A 26198-nucleotide genomic window follows, 5' to 3' on the forward strand; every position below is an offset into this window, starting at 1 on the left:
AGACTGTTTAGCTCTTTTTTGGACCACACATGAAACTATGTAGTTCTTGTTTGGACCACAGATGAGACTATGTAGTTCTTGTTTGGACCACAAATGAGACTATGTAGTTCTTGTTTGGACCACAAATGAGACTGTTTAGCTCTTGTTTGGACCACAAATGTATGAGACTATTTAGTTCTTGTTTGGACCACAAATGAGACTATGTAGTTCTTGTTTGGACCACAAATGAGACTATTTAGTTCTTATTTGGACCACAGATGAGACTGTTTAGTTTTTGTTTGGACCACAAATGAGACTGTGTAGTTCTTGTTTGGACCACAAATAAGACTGTAGTTCTTGTTTGGACCACAAATGAGACTATGTAGTTCTTGTTTGGACCACAAATGAGACTATGTAGTTCTTGTTTGGACCACAAATAAGACTGTAGTTCTTGTTTGGACCACAAATGAGACTGTTTAGCTCTTGTTTGGACCACACATGAAACTATGTAGTTCTTGTTTGGACCACAGATGAGACTATGTAGTTCTTGTTTGGACCACAGATGAGACTATGTAGTTCTTGTTTGGACCACAAATGAGACTATGTAGTTCTTGTTTGGACCACAAATGAGACTATGTAGTACTTGTTTGGACCACAAATGAGACTATGTAGTTCTTGTTTGGACCACAAATGAGACTGTTTAGCTCTTGTTTGGACCACACATGAAACTATGTAGTTCTTTTTTGGACCACAGATGAGACTATGTAGTTCTTGTTTGGACCACAAATGAGACTATGTAGTTCTTGTTTGGACCACAAATGAGACTATGTAGTTCTTGTTTGGACCACAAATGAGACTATGTAGTTCTTGTTTGGACCACAAATGAGACTATGTAGTTCTTGTTTGGACCACAAATGAGACTATTTAGTTCTTATTTGGACCACAGATGAGACTGTTTAGTTTTTGTTTGGACCACAAATGAGACTGTGTAGTTCTTGTTTGGAACACAAATGAGACTATTTAGTTCTTGTTTGGACCACAAATGAGACAATGTAGTTCTTGTTTGGACCACAAATGAGACTGTTTAGTTCTTGTTTGGACCACAAATGAGACTGTAGTTCTTGTTTGGACCACAAATGAGACTATTTAGTTCTTGTTTGGACCACAAATGAGACTATGTAGTTCTTGTTTGGACCACAAATAAGACTGTAGTTCTTGTTTGGACCACAAATGAGACTGTTTAGCTCTTGTTTGGACCACACATGAAACTATGTAGTTCTTGTTTGGACCACAGATGAGACTATGTAGTTCTTGTTTGGACCACAAATGAGACTATGTAGTTCTTGTTTGGACCACAAATGAGACTATGTAGTTCTTGTTTGGACCACAAATGAGACTATGTAGTTCTTGTTTGGACCACAAATGAGACTGTTTAGCTCTTGTTTGGACCACACATGAAACTATGTAGTTCTTTTTTGGACCACAGATGAGACTATGTAGTTCTTGTTTGGACCACAAATGAGACTATGTAGTTCTTGTTTGGACCACAAATGAGACTATGTAGTTCTTGTTTGGACCACAAATGAGACTATGTAGTTCTTGTTTGGACCACAAATGAGACTATGTAGTTTTTGTTTGGACCACAAATGAGACTGTGTAGTTCTTGTTTGGAACACAAATAAGACTGTAGTTCTTGTTTGGACCACAAATGAGACTATGTAGTTCTTGTTTGGAACACAAATGAGACTATGTAGTTCTTGTTTGGACCACAAATAAGACTGTTTAGTTCTTGTTTGGAACACAAATGAGACTATGTAGTTCTTGTTTGGAACACAAATGAGACTATGTAGTTCTTGTTTGGGCCACAAATGAGACTATTTAGTTCTTATTTGGACCACAGATGAGACTGTTTAGTTTTTGTTTGGACCACAAATGAGACTGTGTAGTTCTTGTTTGGACCACAAATAAGACTGTAGTTCTTGTTTGGACCACAAATGAGACTATGTAGTTCTTGTTTGGACCACAAATGAGACTATGTAGTTCTTGTTTGGACCACAAATAAGACTGTAGTTCTTGTTTGGACCACAAATGAGACTGTTTAGCTCTTGTTTGGACCACACATGAAACTATGTAGTTCTTGTTTGGACCACAGATGAGACTATGTAGTTCTTGTTTGGACCACAAATGAGACTATGTAGTTCTTGTTTGGACCACAAATGAGACTATGTAGTACTTGTTTGGACCACAAATGAGACTATGTAGTTCTTGTTTGGACCACAAATGAGACTGTTTAGCTCTTGTTTGGACCACACATGAAACTATGTAGTTCTTTTTTGGACCACAGATGAGACTATGTAGTTCTTGTTTGGACCACAAATGAGACTATGTAGTTCTTGTTTGGACCACAAATGAGACTATGTAGTTCTTGTTTGGACCACAAATGAGACTATGTAGTTCTTGTTTGGACCACAAATGAGACTATGTAGTTCTTGTTTGGACCACAAATGAGACTATTTAGTTCTTATTTGGACCACAGATGAGACTGTTTAGTTTTTGTTTGGACCACAAATGAGACTGTGTAGTTCTTGTTTGGAACACAAATGAGACTATTTAGTTCTTGTTTGGACCACAAATGAGACAATGTAGTTCTTGTTTGGACCACAAATGAGACTGTTTAGTTCTTGTTTGGACCACAAATGAGACTGTAGTTCTTGTTTGGACCACAAATGAGACTATTTAGTTCTTGTTTGGACCACAAATGAGACTATGTAGTTCTTGTTTGGACCACAAATAAGACTGTAGTTCTTGTTTGGACCACAAATGAGACTGTTTAGCTCTTGTTTGGACCACACATGAAACTATGTAGTTCTTGTTTGGACCACAGATGAGACTATGTAGTTCTTGTTTGGACCACAAATGAGACTATGTAGTTCTTGTTTGGACCACAAATGAGACTATGTAGTTCTTGTTTGGACCACAAATAAGACTGTAGTTCTTGTTTGGACCACAAATGAGACTGTTTAGCTCTTGTTTGGACCACACATGAAACTATGTAGTTCTTTTTTGGACCACAGATGAGACTATGTAGTTCTTGTTTGGACCACAAATGAGACTATGTAGTTCTTGTTTGGACCACAAATGAGACTATGTAGTTCTTGTTTGGACCACAAATGAGACTATGTAGTTCTTGTTTGGACCACAAATGAGACTATGTAGTTTTTGTTTGGACCACAAATGAGACTGTGTAGTTCTTGTTTGGAACACAAATAAGACTGTAGTTCTTGTTTGGACCACAAATGAGACTATGTAGTTCTTGTTTGGAACACAAATGAGACTATGTAGTTCTTGTTTGGACCACAAATAAGACTGTTTAGTTCTTGTTTGGAACACAAATGAGACTATGTAGTTCTTGTTTGGAACACAAATGAGACTATGTAGTTCTTGTTTGGGCCACAAATGAGACTATTTAGTTCTTATTTGGACCACAGATGAGACTGTTTAGTTTTTGTTTGGACCACAAATGAGACTGTGTAGTTCTTGTTTGGACCACAAATAAGACTGTAGTTCTTGTTTGGACCACAAATGAGACTATGTAGTTCTTGTTTGGACCACAAATGAGACTATGTAGTTCTTGTTTGGACCACAAATAAGACTGTAGTTCTTGTTTGGACCACAAATGAGACTGTTTAGCTCTTGTTTGGACCACACATGAAACTATGTAGTTCTTGTTTGGACCACAGATGAGACTATGTAGTTCTTGTTTGGACCACAAATGAGACTATGTAGTTCTTGTTTGGACCACAAATGAGACTATGTAGTACTTGTTTGGACCACAAATGAGACTATGTAGTTCTTGTTTGGACCACAAATGAGACTGTTTAGCTCTTGTTTGGACCACACATGAAACTATGTAGTTCTTTTTTGGACCACAGATGAGACTATGTAGTTCTTGTTTGGACCACAAATGAGACTATGTAGTTCTTGTTTGGACCACAAATGAGACTATGTAGTTCTTGTTTGGACCACAAATGAGACTATGTAGTTCTTGTTTGGACCACAAATGAGACTATGTAGTTCTTGTTTGGACCACAAATGAGACTATTTAGTTCTTATTTGGACCACAGATGAGACTGTTTAGTTTTTGTTTGGACCACAAATGAGACTGTGTAGTTCTTGTTTGGACCACAAATGAGACTGTAGTTCTTGTTTGGACCACAAATGAGACTATTTAGTTCTTGTTTGGACCACAAATGAGACTATGTAGTTCTTGTTTGGACCACAAATAAGACTGTAGTTCTTGTTTGGACCACAAATGAGACTGTTTAGCTCTTGTTTGGACCACACATGAAACTATGTAGTTCTTGTTTGGACCACAGATGAGACTATGTAGTTCTTGTTTGGACCACAAATGAGACTATGTAGTTCTTGTTTGGACCACAAATGAGACTATGTAGTTCTTGTTTGGACCACAAATGAGACTATGTAGTTCTTGTTTGGACCACAAATGAGACTGTTTAGCTCTTGTTTGGACCACACATGAAACTATGTAGTTCTTTTTTGGACCACAGATGAGACTATGTAGTTCTTGTTTGGACCACAAATGAGACTATGTAGTTCTTGTTTGGACCACAAATGAGACTATGTAGTTCTTGTTTGGACCACAAATGAGACTATGTAGTTCTTGTTTGGACCACAAATGAGACTATGTAGTTTTTGTTTGGACCACAAATGAGACTGTGTAGTTCTTGTTTGGAACACAAATAAGACTGTAGTTCTTGTTTGGACCACAAATGAGACTATGTAGTTCTTGTTTGGAACACAAATGAGACTATGTAGTTCTTGTTTGGACCACAAATAAGACTGTTTAGTTCTTGTTTGGAACACAAATGAGACTATGTAGTTCTTGTTTGGAACACAAATGAGACTATGTAGTTCTTGTTTGGGCCACAAATGAGACTATTTAGTTCTTATTTGGACCACAGATGAGACTGTTTAGTTTTTGTTTGGACCACAAATGAGACTGTGTAGTTCTTGTTTGGACCACAAATAAGACTGTAGTTCTTGTTTGGACCACAAATGAGACTATGTAGTTCTTGTTTGGACCACAAATGAGACTATGTAGTTCTTGTTTGGACCACAAATAAGACTGTAGTTCTTGTTTGGACCACAAATGAGACTGTTTAGCTCTTGTTTGGACCACACATGAAACTATGTAGTTCTTGTTTGGACCACAGATGAGACTATGTAGTTCTTGTTTGGACCACAAATGAGACTATGTAGTTCTTGTTTGGACCACAAATGAGACTATGTAGTACTTGTTTGGACCACAAATGAGACTATGTAGTTCTTGTTTGGACCACAAATGAGACTGTTTAGCTCTTGTTTGGACCACACATGAAACTATGTAGTTCTTTTTTGGACCACAGATGAGACTATGTAGTTCTTGTTTGGACCACAAATGAGACTATGTAGTTCTTGTTTGGACCACAAATGAGACTATGTAGTTCTTGTTTGGACCACAAATGAGACTATGTAGTTCTTGTTTGGACCACAAATGAGACTATGTAGTTCTTGTTTGGACCACAAATGAGACTATTTAGTTCTTATTTGGACCACAGATGAGACTGTTTAGTTTTTGTTTGGACCACAAATGAGACTGTGTAGTTCTTGTTTGGAACACAAATAAGACTGTAGTTCTTGTTTGGACCACAAATGAGACTATGTAGTTCTTGTTTGGAACACAAATGAGACTATGTAGTTCTTGTTTGGACCACAAATAAGACTGTTTAGTTCTTGTTTGGAACACAAATGAGACTATGTAGTTCTTGTTTGGAACACAAATGAGACTATGTAGTTCTTGTTTGGGCCACAAATGAGACTATTTAGTTCTTATTTGGACCACAGATGAGACTGTTTAGTTTTTGTTTGGACCACAAATGAGACTGTGTAGTTCTTGTTTGGACCACAAATAAGACTGTAGTTCTTGTTTGGACCACAAATGAGACTATGTAGTTCTTGTTTGGACCACAAATGAGACTATGTAGTTCTTGTTTGGACCACAAATAAGACTGTAGTTCTTGTTTGGACCACAAATGAGACTGTTTAGTTCTTGTTTGGACCACACATGAAACTATGTAGTTCTTGTTTGGACCACAAATAAGACTGTTTAGTTCTTGTTTGGACCACACATGAAACTATGTAGTTCTTGTTTGGACCACAGATGAGACTATGTAGTTCTTGTTTGGACCACAAATGAGACTATGTAGTTCTTGTTTGGACCACAAATGAGACTATGTAGTTCTTGTTTGGACCACAAATGAGACTATGTAGTTCTTGTTTGGACCACAAATGAGACTGTTTAGCTCTTGTTTGGACCACACATGAAACTATGTAGTTCTTTTTTGGACCACAGATGAGACTATGTAGTTCTCGTTTGGACCACAAATGAGACTATGTAGTTCTTGTTTGGACCACAAATGAGACTATGTAGTTCTTGTTTGGACCACAAATGAGACTACGTAGTTCTTGTTTGGACCACAAATGAGACTATGTAGTTCTTGTTTGGACCACAAATGAGACTATTTAGTTCTTGTTTGGACCACAAATGAGACTATGTAGTTCTTGTTTGGGCCACAAATGAGACTAGTTCTTATTTGGACCACAGATGAGACTGATTAGTTCTTGTTTGGACCACAAATGAGACTATTTAGTTCTTGTTTGGACCACAGATGTATGAGACTGTTTAGTTCTTATTTGGACTACAAACGTGACTGTTTAGTTCTTGTTTGGACCACAAATGAGACTTATTAGCTCTTGTTTGGACCACAAATGTATGAGACTATTTAGTTCTTGTTTGGACCACAAATGAGACTATGTAGTTCTTGTTTGGACCACAAATAAGACTGTAGTTCTTGTTTGGACCACAAATGAGACTATTTAGTTCTTGTTTGGACCACAAATGAGACTATGTAGTTCTTGTTTGCAATGTGTGTGTGTGTGTTTGAAGATGGCGGCGTGGAGCGGCGGCTGGCCCAGCTGGAAGTGCTGTGCAAGCAGAAGGAGGAGGAGAGGGTGGAGCTAGAACTCCGACTGACCGAAGTCAAAGACAACCTCAGCAAGTCACTGGCCAGGGGACAGCTGGCTCCGCCCACCAACGCCACCGTCACCTCCAAGGTAGGAAGCCGTTCTCACCGTCTGTCAGCCAAACGTGTTCACAGTGATGCCTGCGTGTGTGTGTGCGCGTGTGTGTGTGTGTGTGTGTGTGTGTGTGTGTGTGTGTGTGTGTGTGTGTGTGTGTGTGTGTGTGTGTGTGTGTGTGTGCGCGCACAGAAGCAGGACAAGAAAGTGGACAAAGTTTACAACGACATCATTCCCGTCAACTCAGCGTCCGAACTCCGCAAACGACCGCCATCGCTCTACGCCTCCTCCAAAGTCAATGTCATGCAGAAGGCAAAGGTGTGTATGTACAAGTGTGTGTGTGTGTGTGTGTGTGTGTGTATGTGTGTGTGTGTGTATGTACAAGTGTGTGTGTGTGTGTGTGTGTGTGTGTGTGTGTGTGTGTGTGTGTGTGTGTGTGTGTGTGTGTGTGTTCTGGCAATGCTTACTTAATGGGGACATCGCTCTGTGTGTGTGTGTGTGTGTGTGTGTGTGTGTGTGTGTGTGTGTGTAAAACATTGCAATATTTTCTCATAAAATTATTACTTTTTTTTTGTAAAATTGTTACTTTTTTATGCGAAATGGTGACATTTGTCATATAGAATTCGGACTTTTATCACAATATTTCAAATTTTTCTGTTGTTTTTGTAAAATAGTGACACATTTTTTGAGTAAAATGAGGACTTTTGTCATATTTTTGCCAAGTGAAATTACAATTATTATTATAATTGGGAAATTGTGACCTTTTTCTTGTGAAATTCCAACTCATTTTTCACAACAAGCTTTTTTATATTTGCATAGTATGTATATATTATTAATGTTGTAAATACACATCTTTATATATCTAGAAAGGCTGGTCCTAAAGAGGTGGGCAATATTCAGAGGTCTCAAAAAGGTAACAAATACAAAAATGTGTGTGTGTGTGTGTGTGTGTGTGTGTGTGTGTGTGTGTGTGTAAAACATTGCAATATTTTCTCATAAAATTATTACTTTTTTATGTAAAATTGTTACTTTTTTATGCGAAATGGTGACATTTGTCATATAGAATTCGGACTTTTATCACAATATTTCAAATTTTTCTGTTTTTGTAAAATAGTGACACATTTTTTGAGTAAAATGAGGACTTTTGTCATATTTTTGCCAAGTGAAATTACAATTATTATTATAATTGGGAAATTGTGACCTTTTTCTTGTGAAATTCCAACTCATTTTTCACAACAAGCTTTTTTATATTTGCATAGTATGTATATATTATTAATGTTGTAAATACACATCTTTATATATGTAGAAAGCGTGGTCCTAAAGAGGTGGGCATTATTCAGAGGTCTCAAAAAGGTAACAAATACAAAAGTGTGTGTGTGTGTGTGTGTGTGTGTGTGTGTGTGTGTGTGTGTGTGTGTGTGTGTGTGTGTGTGTGTGTGTGTGTGTGTGTGTAAAACATTGCAATATTTTCTCATAAAATTATTACTTTTTTTTGTAAAATTGTTACTTTTTTATGCGAAATGGTGACATTTGTCATATAGAATTCGGACTTTTATCACAATATTTCAAATTTTTCTGTTGTTTTTGTAAAATAGTGACACGTTTTTTGAGTAAAATGAGGACTTTTGTCATATTTTTGCCAAGTGAAATTACAATTATTATTATAATTGGGAAATTGTGACCTTTTTCTTGTGAAATTCCAACTCATTTTTCACAACAGGCTTTTTTATATTTGCATAGTATGTATATATTATTAATGTTGTAAATACACTTCTTTATATATGTAGAAAGCGTGGTCCTAAAGAGGTGGGCATTATTCAGAGGTCTCAAAAAGGTAACAAATACAAAAATGTGTGTGTGTGTGTGTGTGTGTGTGTGTGTGTGTGTGTGTGTGTGTGTGTGTGTGTGTGTGTGTGTGTGTGTGTGTGTGTAAAACATTGCAATATTTTCTCATAAAATTATTACTTTTTTTTTGTAAAATTGTTACTTTTTTATGCGAAATGGTGACATTTGTCATATAGAATTCGGACTTTTATCACAATATTTCAAATTTTTCTGTTGTTTTTGTAAAATAGTGACACATTTTTTGAGTAAAATGAGGACTTTTGTCATATTTTTGCCAAGTGAAATTACAATTATTATTATAATTGTGAAATTGTGACCTTTTTCTTGTGAAATTCCAACTCATTTTTCACAACAAGCTTTTTTATATTTGCATAGTATGTATATATTATTAATGTTGTAAATACACATCTTTATATATGTAGAAAGCGTGGTCCTAAAGAGGTGGGCATTATTCAGAGGTCTCAAAAAGGTAACAAATACAAAAATGTGTGTGTGTGTGTGTGTGTGTGTGTGTGTGTGTGTGTGTGTGTGTGTGTGTGTGTGTGTGTGTGTGTGTGTGTGTGTGTGTGTGTGTGTGTAAAACATTGCAATATTTTCTCATAAAATTATTACTTTTTTATGTAAAATTGTTACTTTTTTATGCGAAATGGTGACATTTGTCATATAGAATTCGGACTTTTATCACAATATTTCAATTTTTTTTGTTGTTTTTGTAAAATAGTGACACATTTTTTGAGTAAAATGAGGACTTTTGTCATATTTTTGCCAAGTGAAATTACAATTATTATTATAATTGGGAAATTGTGACCTTTTTCTTGTGAAATTCCAACTCATTTTTCACAACAAGCTTTTTTATATTTGCATAGTATGTATATATTATTAATGTTGTAAATACACATCTTTATATATGTAGAAAGCGTGGTCCTAAAGAGGTGGGCATTATTCAGAGGTCTCAAAAAGGTAACAAATACAAAAATGTGTGTGTGTGTGTGTGTGTGTGTGTGTGTGTGTGTGTGTGTGTGTGTGTGTGTGTGTGTGTGTGTGTGTGTGTGTGTGTGTGTGTGTAAAACATTGCAATATTTTCTCATAAAATTATTACTTTTTTATGTAAAATTGTTACTTTTTTATGCGAAATGGTGACATTTGTCATATAGAATTCGGACTTTTATCACAATATTTCAAATTTTTCTGTTTTTGTAAAATAGTGACACATTTTTTGAGTAAAATGAGGACTTTTGTCATACAATTATTATTATAATTGGGAAATTGTGACCTTTTTCTTGTGAAATTCCAACTCATTTTTCACAACAAGCTTTTTTATATTTGCATAGTTTGTATATATTATTAATGTTGTAAATACACATCTTTATATATCTAGAAAGGCTGGTCCTAAAGAGGTGGGCAATATTCAGAGGTCTCAAAAAGGTAACAAATACAAAAATGTGTGTGTGTGTGTGTGTGTGTGTGTGTGTGTGTGTGTGTGTGTGTGTGTGTGTGTGTGTGTGTGTGTGTGTGTGTGTGTGTGTGCGTGTGTAAAACACTGCAATATTTTCTCATAAAATTATTACTTTTTTTTGTAAAATTGTTACTTTTTTATGCGAAATGGTGACATTTGTCATATAGAATTCGGACTTTTATCACAATATTTCAAATTTTTCTGTTTTTGTAAAATAGTGACACATTTTTTGAGTAAAATTAGGACTTTTGTCATAATTTTTGCCAAGTGAAATTACAATTATTTTTATAATTGTGAAATTGTGACCTTTTTCTTGTGAAATTCCAACTCATTTTTCACAACAAGCTTTTTTATATTTGCATAGTATGTATATATTATTAATGTTGTAAATACACATCTTTATATATCTAGAAAGGCTGGTCCTAAAGAGGTAGGCATTATTCAGAGGTCTCAAAAAGGTAACAAATACAATAATGTGTGTGTGTGTGTGTGTGTGTGTGTGTGTGTGTGTGTGTGTGTGTGTGTGTGTGTGTGTGTGTGTGTGTGTGTGTGTGTGTGTGTGTGTGTGTGTGTGTGTGTGTGTGTGTGTGTGTGCGAGAGAGAGACGCACGCGGGTGCTGTGAATCTTTGAGCACCACATGATTCGATTCGATTCTTAAGTGTAACGATTCCATTCCAAACGATTCTCGATTCAAGATCCATGCTTTTTAGTAACAGTTCTATGATGAACTACATTCCTCCATAAAATAGGTAAACATCTCTGATAAATGTGTGTATTACTTACTCACGGTGTTTTAAAGAGTACTTATTTATAGTTACTCGTTATTTACCAAAAAAGTAATTAAATTGCTAACGGAGCTACTCTTTGATAAATGTAATTAATTACTCGGGAAAGTAATTTATACGTTACCTAAAAGAAACATATTTAAATATCTGGCATATGCATTTGAGAGATGTTTAATATAAGAGCACAGAGTGCGGAGTCTGTGCTTTTAAAAGGCGGGGCCTGTTGCCTGGTGACGTATGATGTCATCAAGGGTGTCAACGGGGCTGTGTTTTTCGGCTTTAGCAGTTAGCAGCGGCACTTTGTCGGCTTTGACGCCATCTCTTTCCAATCTTTTCACCGGATTGTGTTACCTTTGCTTAATAAAGTGATTGAATGTGCTTCCATGGCTGTCATATTTTCTTGTCAACAAACGGGGTATTGTTTGGATGCCAAGTTTGTCACTTCAATCATTGATTGGTTGTTCAATATTCTTTTCACCGGATTGCGTTACGGTTGATTAATAAAGTGAGTGAATGTGCTTCCATGGCTGTCATATCTTCTTGTCAACAAACGGGCTATTGTTTGGATTTCAAATTTGTCACTTCAATTATGGATTTGTTGTTCAATACTCTTTTTCACCGGATTGCGTTACCATTGCTTAATAAAGTGATTGAAAGTGCTTCCATGGCTGTCATATCTTCTTGTCAACAAACGGGGTATTGTTTGGATGGCAAGTTTGTCACTTCAATCATTGATTTGTTGTTCAATATTCTTTTCACCGGATTGTGTTACCTTTGCTTAATGAAGAGATTAAACATGCTTCCTAGGCTGTCATATCTTCTTGTCAACAAACGGGGTATTGTTTGGATGGCAAGTTTGTCATATCAATCATTGATTTGTTGTTCAATATTCTTTTCACCGGATTGCATTACGGTTGATTAATAAAGTGATTGAATGTGCTTCCATGGCTGTCATATCTTCTTGTCAACAAACGGGGTATTGTTTGGATGGTAAGTTTGTCATATCAATCATTGATTTGTTGTTCAATATTCTTTTCACCGGATTGTGTTACCGTTGCTTAATGAAGTGATTGAATGTGCTTCCATGGCTGTCATATCTTCTTGTCAACAAACGGGGTATTGTTTGGATGGCAAGTTTGTCATATCAATCATTGATTTGTTGTTCAATATTCTTTTCACCGGATTGTGTTACCGTTGTTTAATGAAGTGATTGAATGTGTTTCCACGGCTGTCATATCTTCTTGTCAACAAACGGGGTATTGTTTGGATGGCAAGTTTGTCACTTCAATCATTGATTTGTTGTTCAATATTCTTTTCACCGGATTGTGTTACCTTTGCTTAATAAATAGATTGAATGTGCTTCTATGGCTGTCATATCTTCTTGTCAACAAACGGGGTATTGTTTGGATGGCAAGTTTGTCATATCAATCCTTGATTTGTTGTTCAATATTTTTTTCACCGAATTGTTTTACCTTTGCTTAATAAAGTGATTGAAAGTGCTTCCATGGCTGTCATATCTTCTTGTCAACAAACGGGGTATTGTTTGGATGGCAAATTTGTCATATCAATCATTGATTTATTGTTCAGTATTCTTTTTTCACCGGATTGTGTTACCTTTGCTTAATAAAGAGATTGAATGTACTTCCATGGCTGTCATATCTTCTTGTCAACAAACGGGGTATTGTTTGGATGGCAAGTTTGTCATATCAATCATTGATTTGTTGTTCAATATTCTTTTCACCGGATTGTGTTACCATTGCTTAATGAAGTGATTGAATGTGCTTCCATGGCTGTCATATCTTCTTGTCAACAAACGGGGTATTGTTTGGATGGCAAGTTTGTCATATCAATCATTGATTTGTTGTTCAATATTCTTTTCACCGGATTGTGTTACCTTTGCTTAATAAATAGATTGAATGTGCTTCTATGGCTGTCATATCTTCTTGTCAACAAACGGGGTATTGTTTGGATGGCAAGTTTGTCATATCAATCCTTGATTTGTTGTTCAATATTTTTTTCACCGGATTGTTTTACCTTTGCTTAATAAAGTGATTGAAAGTGCTTCCATGGCTGTCATATCTTCTTGTCAACAAACGGGGTATTGTTTGGATGGCAAATTTGTCATATCAATCATTGATTTATTGTTCAGTATTCTTTTTTCACCGGATTGTGTTACCTTTGCTTAATAAAGAGATTGAATGTACTTCCATGGCTGTCATATCTTCTTGTCAACAAACGGGGTATTGTTTGGATGGCAAGTTTGTCACTTCAATCATTGATTGGTTGTTCAATATTCTTTTCACCGGATTGCGTTACGGTTGATTAATAAAGTGAGTGAATGTGCTTCCATGGCTGTTATATCTTCTTGTCAACAAACGGGGTATTATTTGGATTTCAAATTTGTCACTTCAATTATGGATTTGTTGTTCAATACTCTTTTTCACCGGATTGCGTTACCGTTGCTTAATAAAGTGATTAAACATGCTTCCTAGGCTGTCATATCTTCTTGTCAACAAACGGGGTATTGTTTGGATGGCAAGTTTGTCACTTCAATCATTGATTGGTTGTTCAATATTCTTTTCACCGGATTGTGTTACCTTTGCTTAATGAAGAGATTAAACATGCTTCCTAGGCTGTCATATCTTCTTGTCAACAAACGGGGTATTGTTTGGATGGCAAGTTTGTCACTTCAATCATTGATTGGTTGTTCAATATTCTTTTCACCGGATTGTGTTACCTTTGCTTAATGAAGAGATTAAACATGCTTCCTAGGCTGTCATATCTTCTTGTCAACAAACGGGGTATTGTTTGGATGGCAAGTGTGTCACTTCAATCATTGATTTGTTGTTCAATATTCTTTTCACCGGATTGCGTTACGGTTGATTAATAAAGTGATTGAATGTGCTTCCATGGCTGTCATATCTTCTTGTCAACAAACGGGGTATTGTTTGGATGGCAAATTTGTCATATCAATCATTGATTTATTGTTCAGTATTCTTTTTTCACCGGATTGTGTTACCTTTGCTTAATAAAGAGATTGAATGTACTTCCATGGCTGTCATATCTTCTTGTCAACAAACGGGGTATTGTTTGGATGGCAAGTTTGTCACTTCAATCATTGATTGGTTGTTCAATATTCTTTTCACCGGATTGCGTTACGGTTGATTAATAAAGTGAGTGAATGTGCTTCCATGGCTGTTATATCTTCTTGTCAACAAACGGGGTATTGTTTGGATTTCAAATTTGTCACTTCAATTATGGATTTGTTGTTCAATACTCTTTTTCACCGGATTGCGTTACCGTTGCTTAATGAAGAGATTAAACATGCTTCCTAGGCTGTCATATCTTCTTGTCAACAAACGGGGTATTGTTTGGATGGCAAGTTTGTCACTTCAATCATTGATTGGTTGTTCAATATTCTTTTCGCCGGATTGTGTTACCTTTGCTTAATGAAGAGATTAAACATGCTTCCTAGGCTGTCATATCTTCTTGTCAACAAACGGGGTATTGTTTGGATGGCAAGTGTGTCACTTCAATCATTGATTTGTTGTTCAATATTCTTTTCACCGGATTGCGTTACGGTTGATTAATAAAGTGATTGAATGTGCTTCCATGGCTGTCATATCTTCTTGTCAACAAACGGGGTATTGTTTGGATGGTAAGTTTGTCATATCAATCATTGATTTGTTGTTCAATATTCTTTTCATCGGATTGCGTTACGGTTGATTAATAAAGTGATTGAATGTGCTTCCATGGTTGTCATATCTTCTTGTCAACAAACGGGGTATTGTTTGGATGGCAAGTGTGTCACTTCAATCATTGATTTGTTGTTCAATATTCTTTTCACCGGATTGCGTTACCGTTGCTTAATAAAGTGATTGAAAGTGCTTCCATGGCTGTCATATCTTCTTGTCAACAAACGGGGTATTGTTTGGATGGCAAGTTTGTCATATCAATCCTTGATTTATTGTTCAGTATTCTTTTTTCACCGGATTGTGTTACCTTTGCTTAATAAAGAGATTGAATGTACTTCCATGGCTGTCATATCTTCTTGTCAACAAACGGGGTATTGTTTGGATGGCAAGTTTGTCACTTCAATCATTGATTGGTTGTTCAATATTCTTTTCACCGGATTGCGTTACGGTTGATTAATAAAGTGATTGAATGTGCTTCCATGGCTGTCATATCTTCTTGTCAACAAACGGGGTATTGTTTGGATGGCAAGTTTGTCACTTCAATCATTGATTTGTTGTTCAATATTCTTTTCACCGGATTGCGTAACCGTTGCTTAATGAAGTGATTGAATGTGCTTTCATGGTTGTCCTATCTTCTTGTCAACAAACGGGGTATTGTTTGGATGGCAAGTTTGTCATATCAATCATTGATTTTATGTTCAATATTCTTTTCACCGAATTGTGTTACCGTTGCTTAATGAAGTGATTGAATGTGCTTCCATGGCTGTCATATCTTCTTGTCAACAAACGGGGTATTGTTTGGATGGCAAGTTTGTCATATCAATCATTGATTTGTTGATCAATATTCTTTTCACCGGATTGTGTTACCGTTGCTTAATGAAGTGATTGAATGTGCTTCCACGGCTGTCATATCTTCTTGTCAACAAACGGGGTATTGTTTGGATGGCAAGTTTGTCATATCAATCATTGATTTGTTGTTCAATATTCTTTTCACCGGATTGTGTTACCATTGCTTAATGAAGTGATTGAATGTGCTTCCATGGCTGTCATATCTTCTTGTCAACAAACGGGGTATTGTTTGGATGGCAAGTTTGTCATATCAATCCTTGATTTGTTGTTCAATATTTTTTTCACCGGATTTTTTTACCTTTGCTTAATAAAGTGATTGAAAGTGCTTCCATGGCTGTCATATCTTCTTGTCAACAAACGGGGTATTGTTTGGATGGCAAATTTGTCATATCAATCATTGATTTATTGTTCAGTATTCTTTTTTCACCGGATTGTGTTACCTTTGCTTAATAAAGAGATTGAATGTACTTCCATGGCTGTCATATCTTCTTGTCAACAAACGGGGTATTGTTTGGATGGCAAGTTTGCCACTTCAATCATTGATTGGTTGTTCAATATTCTTTTCACCGGATTGCGTTACGGTTGATTAATAAAGTGAGTGAATGTGCTTCCATGGCTGTTATATCTTCTTGTCAACAAACGGGGTATTGTTTGGATTTCAAATTTGTCACTTCAATTATGGATTTGTTGTTCAATACTCTTTTTCACCGGATTGCGTTACCGTTGCTTAATGAAGAGATTAAACATGCTTCCTAGGCTGTCATATCTTCTTGTCAACAAACGGGGTATTGTTTGGATGGCAAGTTTGTCACTTCAATCATTGATTGGTTGTTCAATATTCTTTTCACCGGATTGTGTTACCTTTGCTTAATGAAGAGATTAAACATGCTTCCTAGGCTGTCATATCTTCTTGTCAACAAACGGGGTATTGTTTGGATGGCAAGTGTGTCACTTCAATCATTGATTTGTTGTTCAATATTCTTTTCACCGGATTGCGTTACGGTTGATTAATAAAGTGATTGAATGTGCTTCCATGGCTGTCATATCTTCTTGTCAACAAACGGGGTATTGTTTGGATGGTAAGTTTGTCATATCAATCATTGATTTGTTGTTCAATATTCTTTTCACCGGATTGCGTTACGGTTGATTAATAAAGTGATTGAATGTGCTTCCATGGTTGTCATATCTTCTTGTCAACAAACGGGGTATTGTTTGGATGGCAAGTGTGTCACTTCAATCATTGATTTGTTGTTCAATATTCCCATTGTGTACGTATGTTGTTGTCTGCTGTGTCACAGTGTGATGGTGCCTCTTCCTGTTTGATATCAAGTTAATTTTAGTGCGATACTGCATGTTGCTTTCACCAGTAAAAAGATATTTCCTGCATTGAACTTGCTGCACTAATGACGCCGTCTTGTTGTTCAAAGTAATTAATTAGATTGTAAAAGTAACTACGTACACTGCTTACTTATCTGTATCTAGATCAACAATACTATGTGCCTAAAAACATATTTTTTTTATTGATTAAGGATCGTTACAAATAAGAATGGCGCGGGCGCCATGCTCACCCGCGTGTTGTTTTCCAGGAGTGGGAGTCCAAGACGAGCACGTAGACGCTGTGACGTTGACGGCAGACAAAGAGGAAGAGGAGACACCTTGTGTGTTGGACCACGTGGGCGGAGTCACGCATAGAGGCCCCTCCCCCCTCAGCTCATCTACATATCGCAAGGACGTCAACGTGACTGGCACTGACGAGGCGTGCACGTGAGCGACACCGATTTGATTCGTTTCAATGAAAAAGCAAAAGTTGTAAGTTTGGGGTTTTTTGCGTGTGAATGCTGAGGAATATGTTATTTCTTGTATTTATTTATTTTTCTATTTAGTTTTTTTTTTTTTTTTTTAACTCTTCCACGCTTTTTTTTGTCACAATGTTCATTCAGGACACAAATGCTCGCGTTCCAATTTTTTTAACGTAAAAATTTTCTTTGAAATGATTGACTAATTTTTTTTTCAAAGTTCTGCATTTCTCAACCGTTTCCAACGTGGAAAAAATGCGCTCATTCAGTACGATTTTCATCCCACAAGTTACGGAGGTTGATTTGTGTCTTTATTACGAAAGCTTATTTGGACACTGAATTTTATCGCATTAAATTATATCGACAATTTCATTGAATAAAAATTTGGGAGCAGAATTTGCGTTTTTAAAAATTCAGTGCAAAATAAAAAAAAAACTGTGGAAAAAAAACAAAAAACATTCATCCATTTTCTACCGCTTGTCCGTCTTGGGGTTGCGGGTAGGCTGGAACCTATTATAGAGTAAAAAAAAAATTATGTTTTGAAAAATTCAGTGGAAAAAAATTAGTGTGTGATAGTTCAGTGTAAAAAAAATCTGTGAAAATTTTCAGGGGAAAAATGTTCTGTTTGTAAAATTTTTGGGTAAAAATTTTTTGGAGTAAAAAAATAAATTATGTGCAAAAAAACATTTCCATCCATTGTCCCTCTTGGAGGTTCAAGGTGCTGCAGCCTATCAGAGTGTAAAAAAAATCCTCTAAAAAAATGCAGTGTAAAAAGTTTCTGATTGTAAATTTTTTGTGTAAAAAAAGTTTGAGTAAAAAAACCTACAAAATTCATCCATCCATCCATTTTTTTTACAGCTTGTCCCTCTTGGGGTCACAGGGGGCTGCAGCCTATCATAGTGTAAAAAAATATGTGGAAAAACATGCAGTGTAAAATGTTCAGTGTAAAAAAGGTTCTGTTTGTAAAATTTTTGTGTCCAAAATTTTTCAGTTAAAAAAGAAAAATGCTGTGTAAAAAAACCTTACAAAAATTATCCATCCATCCATTTTCTACCGCTTGTCCCTCTTGGGGTTACAGGTGGGCTGGAACCTATTATAGAGTAAAAAAAAATTATGTTTTAAAAAATTCAGTGTAAAAAAATTAGTGTGTGAAAGTTTAGTGTAAAAAAATCTGTGAAAATTTTCAGTGGAAAAATGTTCTGTTTGTAAAATTTTGGGGTAAAAAATTTTTGGAGTAAAAAAATAAAAAATGATGTGTGAAAAAACCTTTCCATCCATTTTCTACAGGGGGCTGCAGCCTATCAGAGTGTAAAAAAAATCCTCTAAAAAAATGCAGTGTAAAAAGTTTCTGATTGTAAAATTTTTGTGTAAAAAAAATTTGAGTAAAGAAACCTACAAAATTCATCCATCCATCCATTTTTTTTACAGCTTGTCCCTCTTGGGGTCACAGGGGGCTGCAGCCTATCATAGTGTAAAAAAAATATGTGGAAAAACATACAGTGTAAAATGTTCAGTGTAAAAAAGGTTCTGTTTGTAAAATTTTTGTGTCCAAAATTTTTCAGTTAAAAAAAAAAAATTATTTGTAAAAAAACCTTACAAAAATTATCCATCCATCCATTTTCTACAGCTTGTCTCTCTTGAGGTGGCAAGGGACTGCAGCCTATCCGAGTGTAAAAAAAAATAATTTAAAAAAATGCAGTGTAAAAAAGGTTCTGTTTGTAAATTTTTTGTGTAAAAAAAGTGTGAGTAAAAAAAAAAACCCAACAAAATTCATCCATCCATCCATTTTTTTACAGCTTGTCCCTCTTGGAGTTACAGGGGGCTGCAGCCTATCCGAGTGTAAAAAAAAATCTGTGAAAAACTTGCAGTGTAAAAATGTCAGTGTAAAAAAGGTTCTGTTTGTAAAATTTGTGTGAAAAAAAATTTTGAGTAAAAAAAAACTTACAAAAATTATCCATCCATCCATTTTCTACAGCTTGTTTCTCTTGAGGTGACTGCAGCCTATCCGAGTGTAAAAAAAAATAATTTAAAAAAAATGCAGTGCAAAAAAGGTTCTGTTTGTAAATTTTTTGTGTAAAAAAAGTTTGAGTAAAAAAAAAATTCAGTGTAAAAAAAAACCCCCAACAAAATTCATCCATCCATCCATTTTTTTTTACAGCTTGTCCCTCTTGGGGTCACAGGGGGCTGCAGCCTATCATAGTGTAAAAAAATATGTGGAAAAATATGCAGTGTAAAATGTTCAGTGTAAAAAAGATTCTGTTTGTAAAATTTTTGTGTCCAAAATTTTTCAGTAAAAAAAAAAATTCTGTGTAAAAAAACCTTACAAAAATGATCCATCCATCCATTTTCTACAGCTTGTTTCTCTTGAGGTGACTGCAGCCTACCCGAGTGTAAAAAAAAATCCTTTAAAAAAATGCAGTGCAAAAAAGGTTCTGTTTGTAAATTTTTTGTGTAAAAAAAGTTTGAGTAAAAAAACCTACAAAATTCATCCATCCATCCATTTTTTTACAGCTCGTCCCTCTTGGGGTCACAGGGGGCTGCAGCCTATCAGAGTGTAAAAAAATATGTGGAAAAACATGCAGTGTAAAATGTTCAGTGTAAAAAAGGTTCTGTTTGTAAAATGTTTGTGTCCAAAATTTTTCAGTAAAAAAAAAAAATTCTGTGTAAAAAAACCTTACAAAAATGATCCATCCATCCATTTTCTACAGCTTGTTTCTCTTGAGGTGACTGCAGCCTACCCGAGTGTAAAAAAAAATCCTTTAAAAAAATGCAGTGCAAAAAAGGTTCTGTTTGTAAATTTTTTGTGTAAAAAAAGTTTGAGTAAAAAAACCTACAAAATTCATCCATCCATCCATTTTTTTACAGCTCGTCCCTCTTGGGGTCACAGGGGGCTGCAGCCTATCAGAGTGTAAAAAAATATGTGGAAAAACATGCAGTGTAAAATGTTCAGTGTAAAAAAGGTTCTGTTTGTAAAATGTTTGTGTCCAAAATTTTTCAGTAAAAAAAAAAAATTCTGTGTAAAAAAACCTTACAAAAATTATCCATCCATCCATTTTCTACAGCTTGTTTCTCTTGAGGTGACTGCAGCCTATCCGAGTGTTAAAAAAAATCCTTTAAAAAAATGCAGTGCAAAAAAGGTTCTGTTTGTAAATTTTTTGTGTAAAAAAAGTGTGAGTAAAAAAAAAATTCAGTGTAAAAAAACCCCCAACCAAATTCATCCATCCATCCTTTTTTTTACAGCTTGTCCCTCTTGGGGTCACAGGGGGTTTGCAGCCTATCAGAGTGTAAAAGAAATCTGTGAAAAACATGCAGTGTAAAAATGTCAGTGTAAAAAAGGTTCTGTTTGTAAAATTTGTGTGAAAAAATGTTTTTGAGTTAAAAAAAAAAATTCAGTGTAAAAAAACCTTACAAAAATGATCCATCCATCCATTTTCTACAGCTTGTTTCTCTTGAGGTGACTGCAGCCTATCCGAGTGTAAAAAAAAATCCTTTAAAAAAATGCAGTGCAAAAAAGGTTCTGTTTGTAAATTTTTTTGTGTAAAAAAAGTGTGAGTAAAAAAAAAATTCAGTGTAAAAAAAACCCCCAACAATATTCATCCATCCATCCTTTTTTTTTTACAGCTTGTCCCTCTTGGGGTCACAGGGGGCTGCAGCCTATCAGAGTGTAAAACAAATCTGTGAAAAACATGCAATGTAAAAATGTCAGTGTAAAAAAGGTTCTGTTTGTAAAATTTGTGTGAAAAATTTTTTTTGAGTTAAAAAAAAAAAATTCAGTGTAAAAAAACCTTACAAAAATCATCCATCTATCCATTTTCTACAGCTTGTCTCTCTTGGCGTTTCAGGGGGCTGCAGCCCATCAGAGTGTAAAAAAAATCCTTAAAATAAATGCAATGTAAAAAAGGTTCTGTTTGTAATGTTTTTGTGTAAAAACATTTTGAGTAAAAAAAAAATTCAGTGTAAAAAAACCCCCCAACAATATTCATCCATCCATCCATTTTTTTACAGCTTGTCCCTCTTGGGGTCACAGGTAGCTGCAGCCTACCCGAGTGTAAAAAAAATCTGTGAAAAACATGCAGTGTAAAAATGTCAGTGTAAAAAAGGTTCTGTTTGTAAAATTTTTGTGTAAAAAAAAAATCAGTTTAAAAAAAAACTACAAAATTCATCCATCCATCCATTTCCTACAGCTTGTCCCTTTTGTAGTCACAGGGGGCTGCAGCCTATCCAAGTGTAAAACAATATGTGAAAAACATACAGTGTAAAAATGTCAGTGTAAAAAAGGTTCTGTTTGTAAAAATGTTGTGTAAAAAAATATTCAGTCTAAAAAAACCTCCAAATATCATCCAACCATCCATTTTCTACAGCTTGTCCCTCTTGGAGTCACACAGGGGGCTTCAGCCTATCCTAATGTAAATAAATCAGTGTGTAAAAATTTCAGTGTAAAAAAATTAAATTTGTAAAAAATTTTGTGTAAAAAAAATTCAGGAGAGACAATCAAAGTAAAAAAAAATTTTTTTTAAAGGTTCCATCCATCCATTTTCTACCGATTGTCCCTCTCACGGGTCATGGGGGTCTGCAATCTATGCAGTGTAAAAAAAATGTTTGTAAAGATTCAGTTTGTAAAAAATCAGTGTAGAAACAAGTTTGTAAAAATTCGATGTAAAAAATAAAATTCTGTAAAAAAAAAAAAAAAAAAGTGAAAAAATAGTGTTAAGAAAATCAGTGTAAAAACTCATCCATCCATTCATTTTCTACCGCTTGTCCCTTTAGGGGTCACGGGTGGCTGCAGTCTATCCCAATGCAAAAACAATGTTTGTAAACATTCAGTGGAAAAAAATCAATGGAAAAAGAAAGTTTGTAAAATTCAGTGGAAAAAAAACCTTCAAAAATAATCCATCCATCCATTTTCTACCGCTTGTCCATCTCAGGGGTCATGGGGGGCTGCAACCTATCCCAGTGTAAAAAAAAAAAAGTTTTGTAAAAATTCAGTTTGTAAAAACTCAGTGTAAAAATTAGGTGTAAAAATAAAATTCAGTGTAAAAATCCCTGAAAAAAATTATTATAAGAAAGTCAGTGTAAAAACTTATCCATCCATTCATTTTCTACCGCTTGTCCCTCTCTGGGTCACGGGTAGCTGCAGCCTATCCCAGTGTAAAAAAAAGTCAGTGTGTAAAAAATGCTGTGTATAAATTTCAGTGTCAAAAAATTGTGTGTAAAAAAATTCAAGAGAGACAATCAATGTAAAATAAAAATTGAAAAAATGTTGTGTAAAAAATAATCAATCCATCCATTTTCTACCGCTTGTCCCTCTAAAGGGTCATGGGTGGCTGCAACCTATCCCAGTGTATTAAAAAAATGTTTGTAAAAATTCAGAGTAAGAAAAAGTTTGTAAAAATTCAGTGTAAACATACAATTCAGTGTAAAAAAAAAAAAAAAAACTGTGAAAAAAATTTTGTGTAAGAAAATCAGTGTAAAAATTCATCCATCCATTCATTTTCTACAGTTTGTCCCTCTCTGTGTCAAGGGGATGCCGCCTATCCCAGTGTAAAAATAATTATCTTGTAAAAATTCAGTGGAAAATAAAAAGTTTGTCAAATTCAGTGGAAAAAAAGTCAGTGTATAAAAATATAGTATGACAAAAATTCAGTGTAGAAAAAGTATGTTTGTAAAAATTCAGTGTAAAAAAATCAGGGTATAAAAATTTAGTATAAAAAAAATCAGTGTGGAAAAAATACATTTGTAAAAATTCAGTGTGAAAAAAAAAACTGAAAAAAATTTAGTGTAAGAAAATCAGTGTAAAAAATTCATCCATTCATTCATTTTCTACTGTTTGTCCCTCTTGGGGTTAGGGGGGATGCAGCCTATCCCAGTGTAAAAACAATTATCCTGTAAAAATTCAGTGAAAAAAAAAGTTTGTAAAATTCAGTGTATAAAAATATAGTATGACAAAAATTCAGTGTAGAAAAATTATGTTTGCAAAAATTCAGTGTAGGAAAATTATGTTTGTAAAAATTCAGTGTAAAAAAAATCAGGGTTAAAAAAATGTTGTATAAAAAAAAATCAGTGTAGAAAAAATACATTTGTAAAAATTCAGTGCAAAAAAAAAAACTGTGAAAAAAATTTAGTGTAAGAAAATCAGTATAAAAATTAACCCATTCATTCATTTTCTACTGTTTGTCCCTCTTGGGGTCAGGGGGGATGCAGCCTATCCCAGTGTAAAAACAATTGTCTTGTAAGAATTCAGTGGGGAAAAAAAGTGTGTAAAATTCAGTGTAAAACAATTCTGTGTATAAAAATTTAGTATAACAAAAATTCAATGTAGAAAAATTATGTTTGTAAAATTTCAGTGTAAAAAAATCAGGGTATAAAAAAAATCAGTGTAGAAAAAATACATTTGTAAAAATTCAGTGTGAAAAAAAAACTGAAAAAATTTTACTGTAAGAAAATCAGTGTAAAAAATTCATCCATTCATTCATTTTCTACCGTTTGTCCCTCTTGGGGTCAGGGTAATGCAGCCTATCCCAGTGTAAAAACAATTATCTTGTAAAAATTCAGTGGAAAAAAAATTCAGTGTATAAAAATGTAGTATGACAAGAATTCAGTGTAGAAAAATTATGTTTGTAAAAATTCAGTGTAAAAATAATCAGGGTATAAAAATTTTGTATAAAAAAATCAGTGTAGAAAATACATTTGTAAAAATTCAGTGTGAAAAAAAAACTGAAAAAAATTTAGTGTAAGAAAATCAGTGTAAAAAATTCATCCATTCATTCATTTTCTACCGTTTGTCCCTCTTGGGGTCAGGGGGGATGCAGCCTATCCCAATGTAAAAACAATTGTCTTGTAAGAATTCAGTGGGAAAAAAAAGTGTGTAAAATTCAGTGTAAAACAATTCTGTGTATAAAAATTTAGTATAACAAAAATTCAATGTAGAAAAATTATGTTTGTAAAATTTCAGTGTAAAAAAAATCAGGGTATAAAAATTTTGTATAAAAAAATCAGTGTAGAAAATACATTTGTAAAAATTCAGTGTGAAAAAAAAACTGAAAAAAAATTTAGTGTAAGAAAATCAGTGTAAAAAATTCATCCATTCATTCATTTTCTACCGTTTGTCCCTCTTGGGGTCAGGGGGGATGCAGCCTATCCCAGTGTAAAAACAATTATCTTGTAAAAATTCAGTGAAAAAAAAAGTTTGTAAAATTCAGTGTGTAAAAATATAGTATGACAAAAATTCAGTGTAGAAAAATTATGTTTGCAAAAATTCAGTGTAGGAAAATTATGTTTGTAAAAATTCAGTGTAAAAAAAATCAGGGTATAAAAATTTTGTATAAAAAAAAAATCAGTGTAGAAAAAAGACATTTGTAAAAATTCAGTGCAAAAAAAAAAAACTGTGAAAAAAATTTAGTGTAAGAAAATCAGTATAAAAATTAACCCATCCATTCATTTTCTACAGTTTGTCCCTCTCTGTGTCAGGGGGGAGGCAGCCTATCCCAGTGTAAAAACAATTGTCTTGTAAAAATTCAGTGGGAAAAAAAAGTTTGTAAAATTCAGTGTAAAACAATTCTGTGTATAAAAATTTAGTATAACAAAAATTCAATGTAGAAAAATTATGTTTGTAAAATTTCAGTGTAAAAAAATCAGGGTATAAAAATTTAGTATAAAAAAAATCAGTGTAGAAAAAATCCATTTGCAAAAATTCAGTGTGAAAAAAAAAATGAAAACAATTTAGTGTAAGAAAATCAGTGTAAAAAATTCATCCATTCATTCATTTTCTACTGTTTGTCCCTCTTGGGGTCAGGGGGGATGCAGCCTATCCCAGTGTAAAAACAATTATCTTGTAAAAATTCAGTGTATAAAAATGTAGTATGACAAAAATTCAATGTAGAAAAATTATGTTTGTAAAAAAAAATCAGTGTATAAAAACATAGTATAAAAAAAAATCAGTGTAGAAAAAATACATTTGTAAAATTTCAGTGCAAAAAAAATTCAGTGCAGAAAAATTTGTTTGCTTCAAAACCCAAAACCCGGGTCAAATAAACCTAAAGCACCTCATTGGCTCGTCCTGACTCAGGACCTGTTGCTTCAGTCTTCATTTACCGCAAGTGAGTCTTGGGTTTAGAAGCGACGTATATTTCCGCACTGATATATTTTTCTACAGAATTGTAAAACACTGTACTTTAACACATTTTTCCCACATCTTCAAAAAAAATGTGAGAATACTTTGATTTATAAAAAAAATTTTTTTCTCCCAAATTCAGTGTCCATAAATGTTTTTGTCATACAGACACATATGAACCTCCACATTGAAACATTCAGGCCATAATTCCACAATTCCCCATCCGGCATCTTCAGCATTCACACAACACTTCCACACAAATTATTATTATTAACGTTGTCTTCTTTACTGTTGCACTTTATATTGTTGTCACACAACTCTGAAACATAAATACTTTACCGACAAAAGCTTGTGCACCAAATTTTATTCGGTCCACAAAAGGCAGCGTGCTCCTATTGGTCCATTCATGTCACCCGGCTGCTTCTCCATTGGCCCATTCACCAGCGCTGTGTCTCACCGGCGCCCTCTGGTGGAGGAGCGTGTGCGAGCAGGAAGGCATGCTGCTACATAGCGGAAGGGTCAGGTCAGCAAGCGCTCATGCGACG

General features: G+C 34.6%; 2 protein-coding genes and 1 long non-coding RNA gene across 9 annotated transcripts in view; 2 read left to right on the forward strand and 1 right to left on the reverse strand.

Moving 5' to 3' along the window:
- LOC133607880 (actin filament-associated protein 1-like 1) overlaps positions 1–17516 on the forward strand; it is a 77751-nt gene extending 60235 nt beyond the window's left edge. For all 7 annotated transcript variants that reach the window (XM_061962925.2, XM_061962922.2, XM_061962926.2 and 4 more), the window contains exons 17-19: positions 6986–7152; positions 7309–7434; positions 17334–17516. In XM_061962925.2, the coding sequence (XP_061818909.1) occupies positions 6986–7152; positions 7309–7434; positions 17334–17360 (320 nt within the window). In that variant the 3' untranslated portion in view covers positions 17361–17516. The remainder of the gene's footprint in view (positions 1–6985; positions 7153–7308; positions 7435–17333) is intronic.
- Positions 17517–21508, forward strand: LOC140679036 (uncharacterized). The gene is made up of 3 exons (XR_012050615.1): positions 17517–18041; positions 18622–19435; positions 20880–21508. It is a non-coding gene; the product is annotated as an uncharacterized lncRNA (long non-coding RNA).
- A 4275-nt stretch (positions 21509–25783) lies between these two features.
- LOC133607885 (fibroblast growth factor 13-like) overlaps positions 25784–26198 on the reverse strand; it is a 14898-nt gene continuing 14483 nt past the window's right edge. Inside the window, exon 5 of the mRNA XM_061962934.2 lies at positions 25784–26198. This exon is cut by the window's right edge and continues 376 nt beyond it. The gene's annotated coding sequence lies outside the window, so the exon portion shown is untranslated.

The sequence above is a fragment of the Nerophis lumbriciformis genome, linkage group LG09 (genome assembly GCF_033978685.3).
Source record: "Nerophis lumbriciformis linkage group LG09, RoL_Nlum_v2.1, whole genome shotgun sequence".
Classification (NCBI taxonomy): Eukaryota; Metazoa; Chordata; class Actinopteri; order Syngnathiformes; family Syngnathidae; genus Nerophis; species Nerophis lumbriciformis.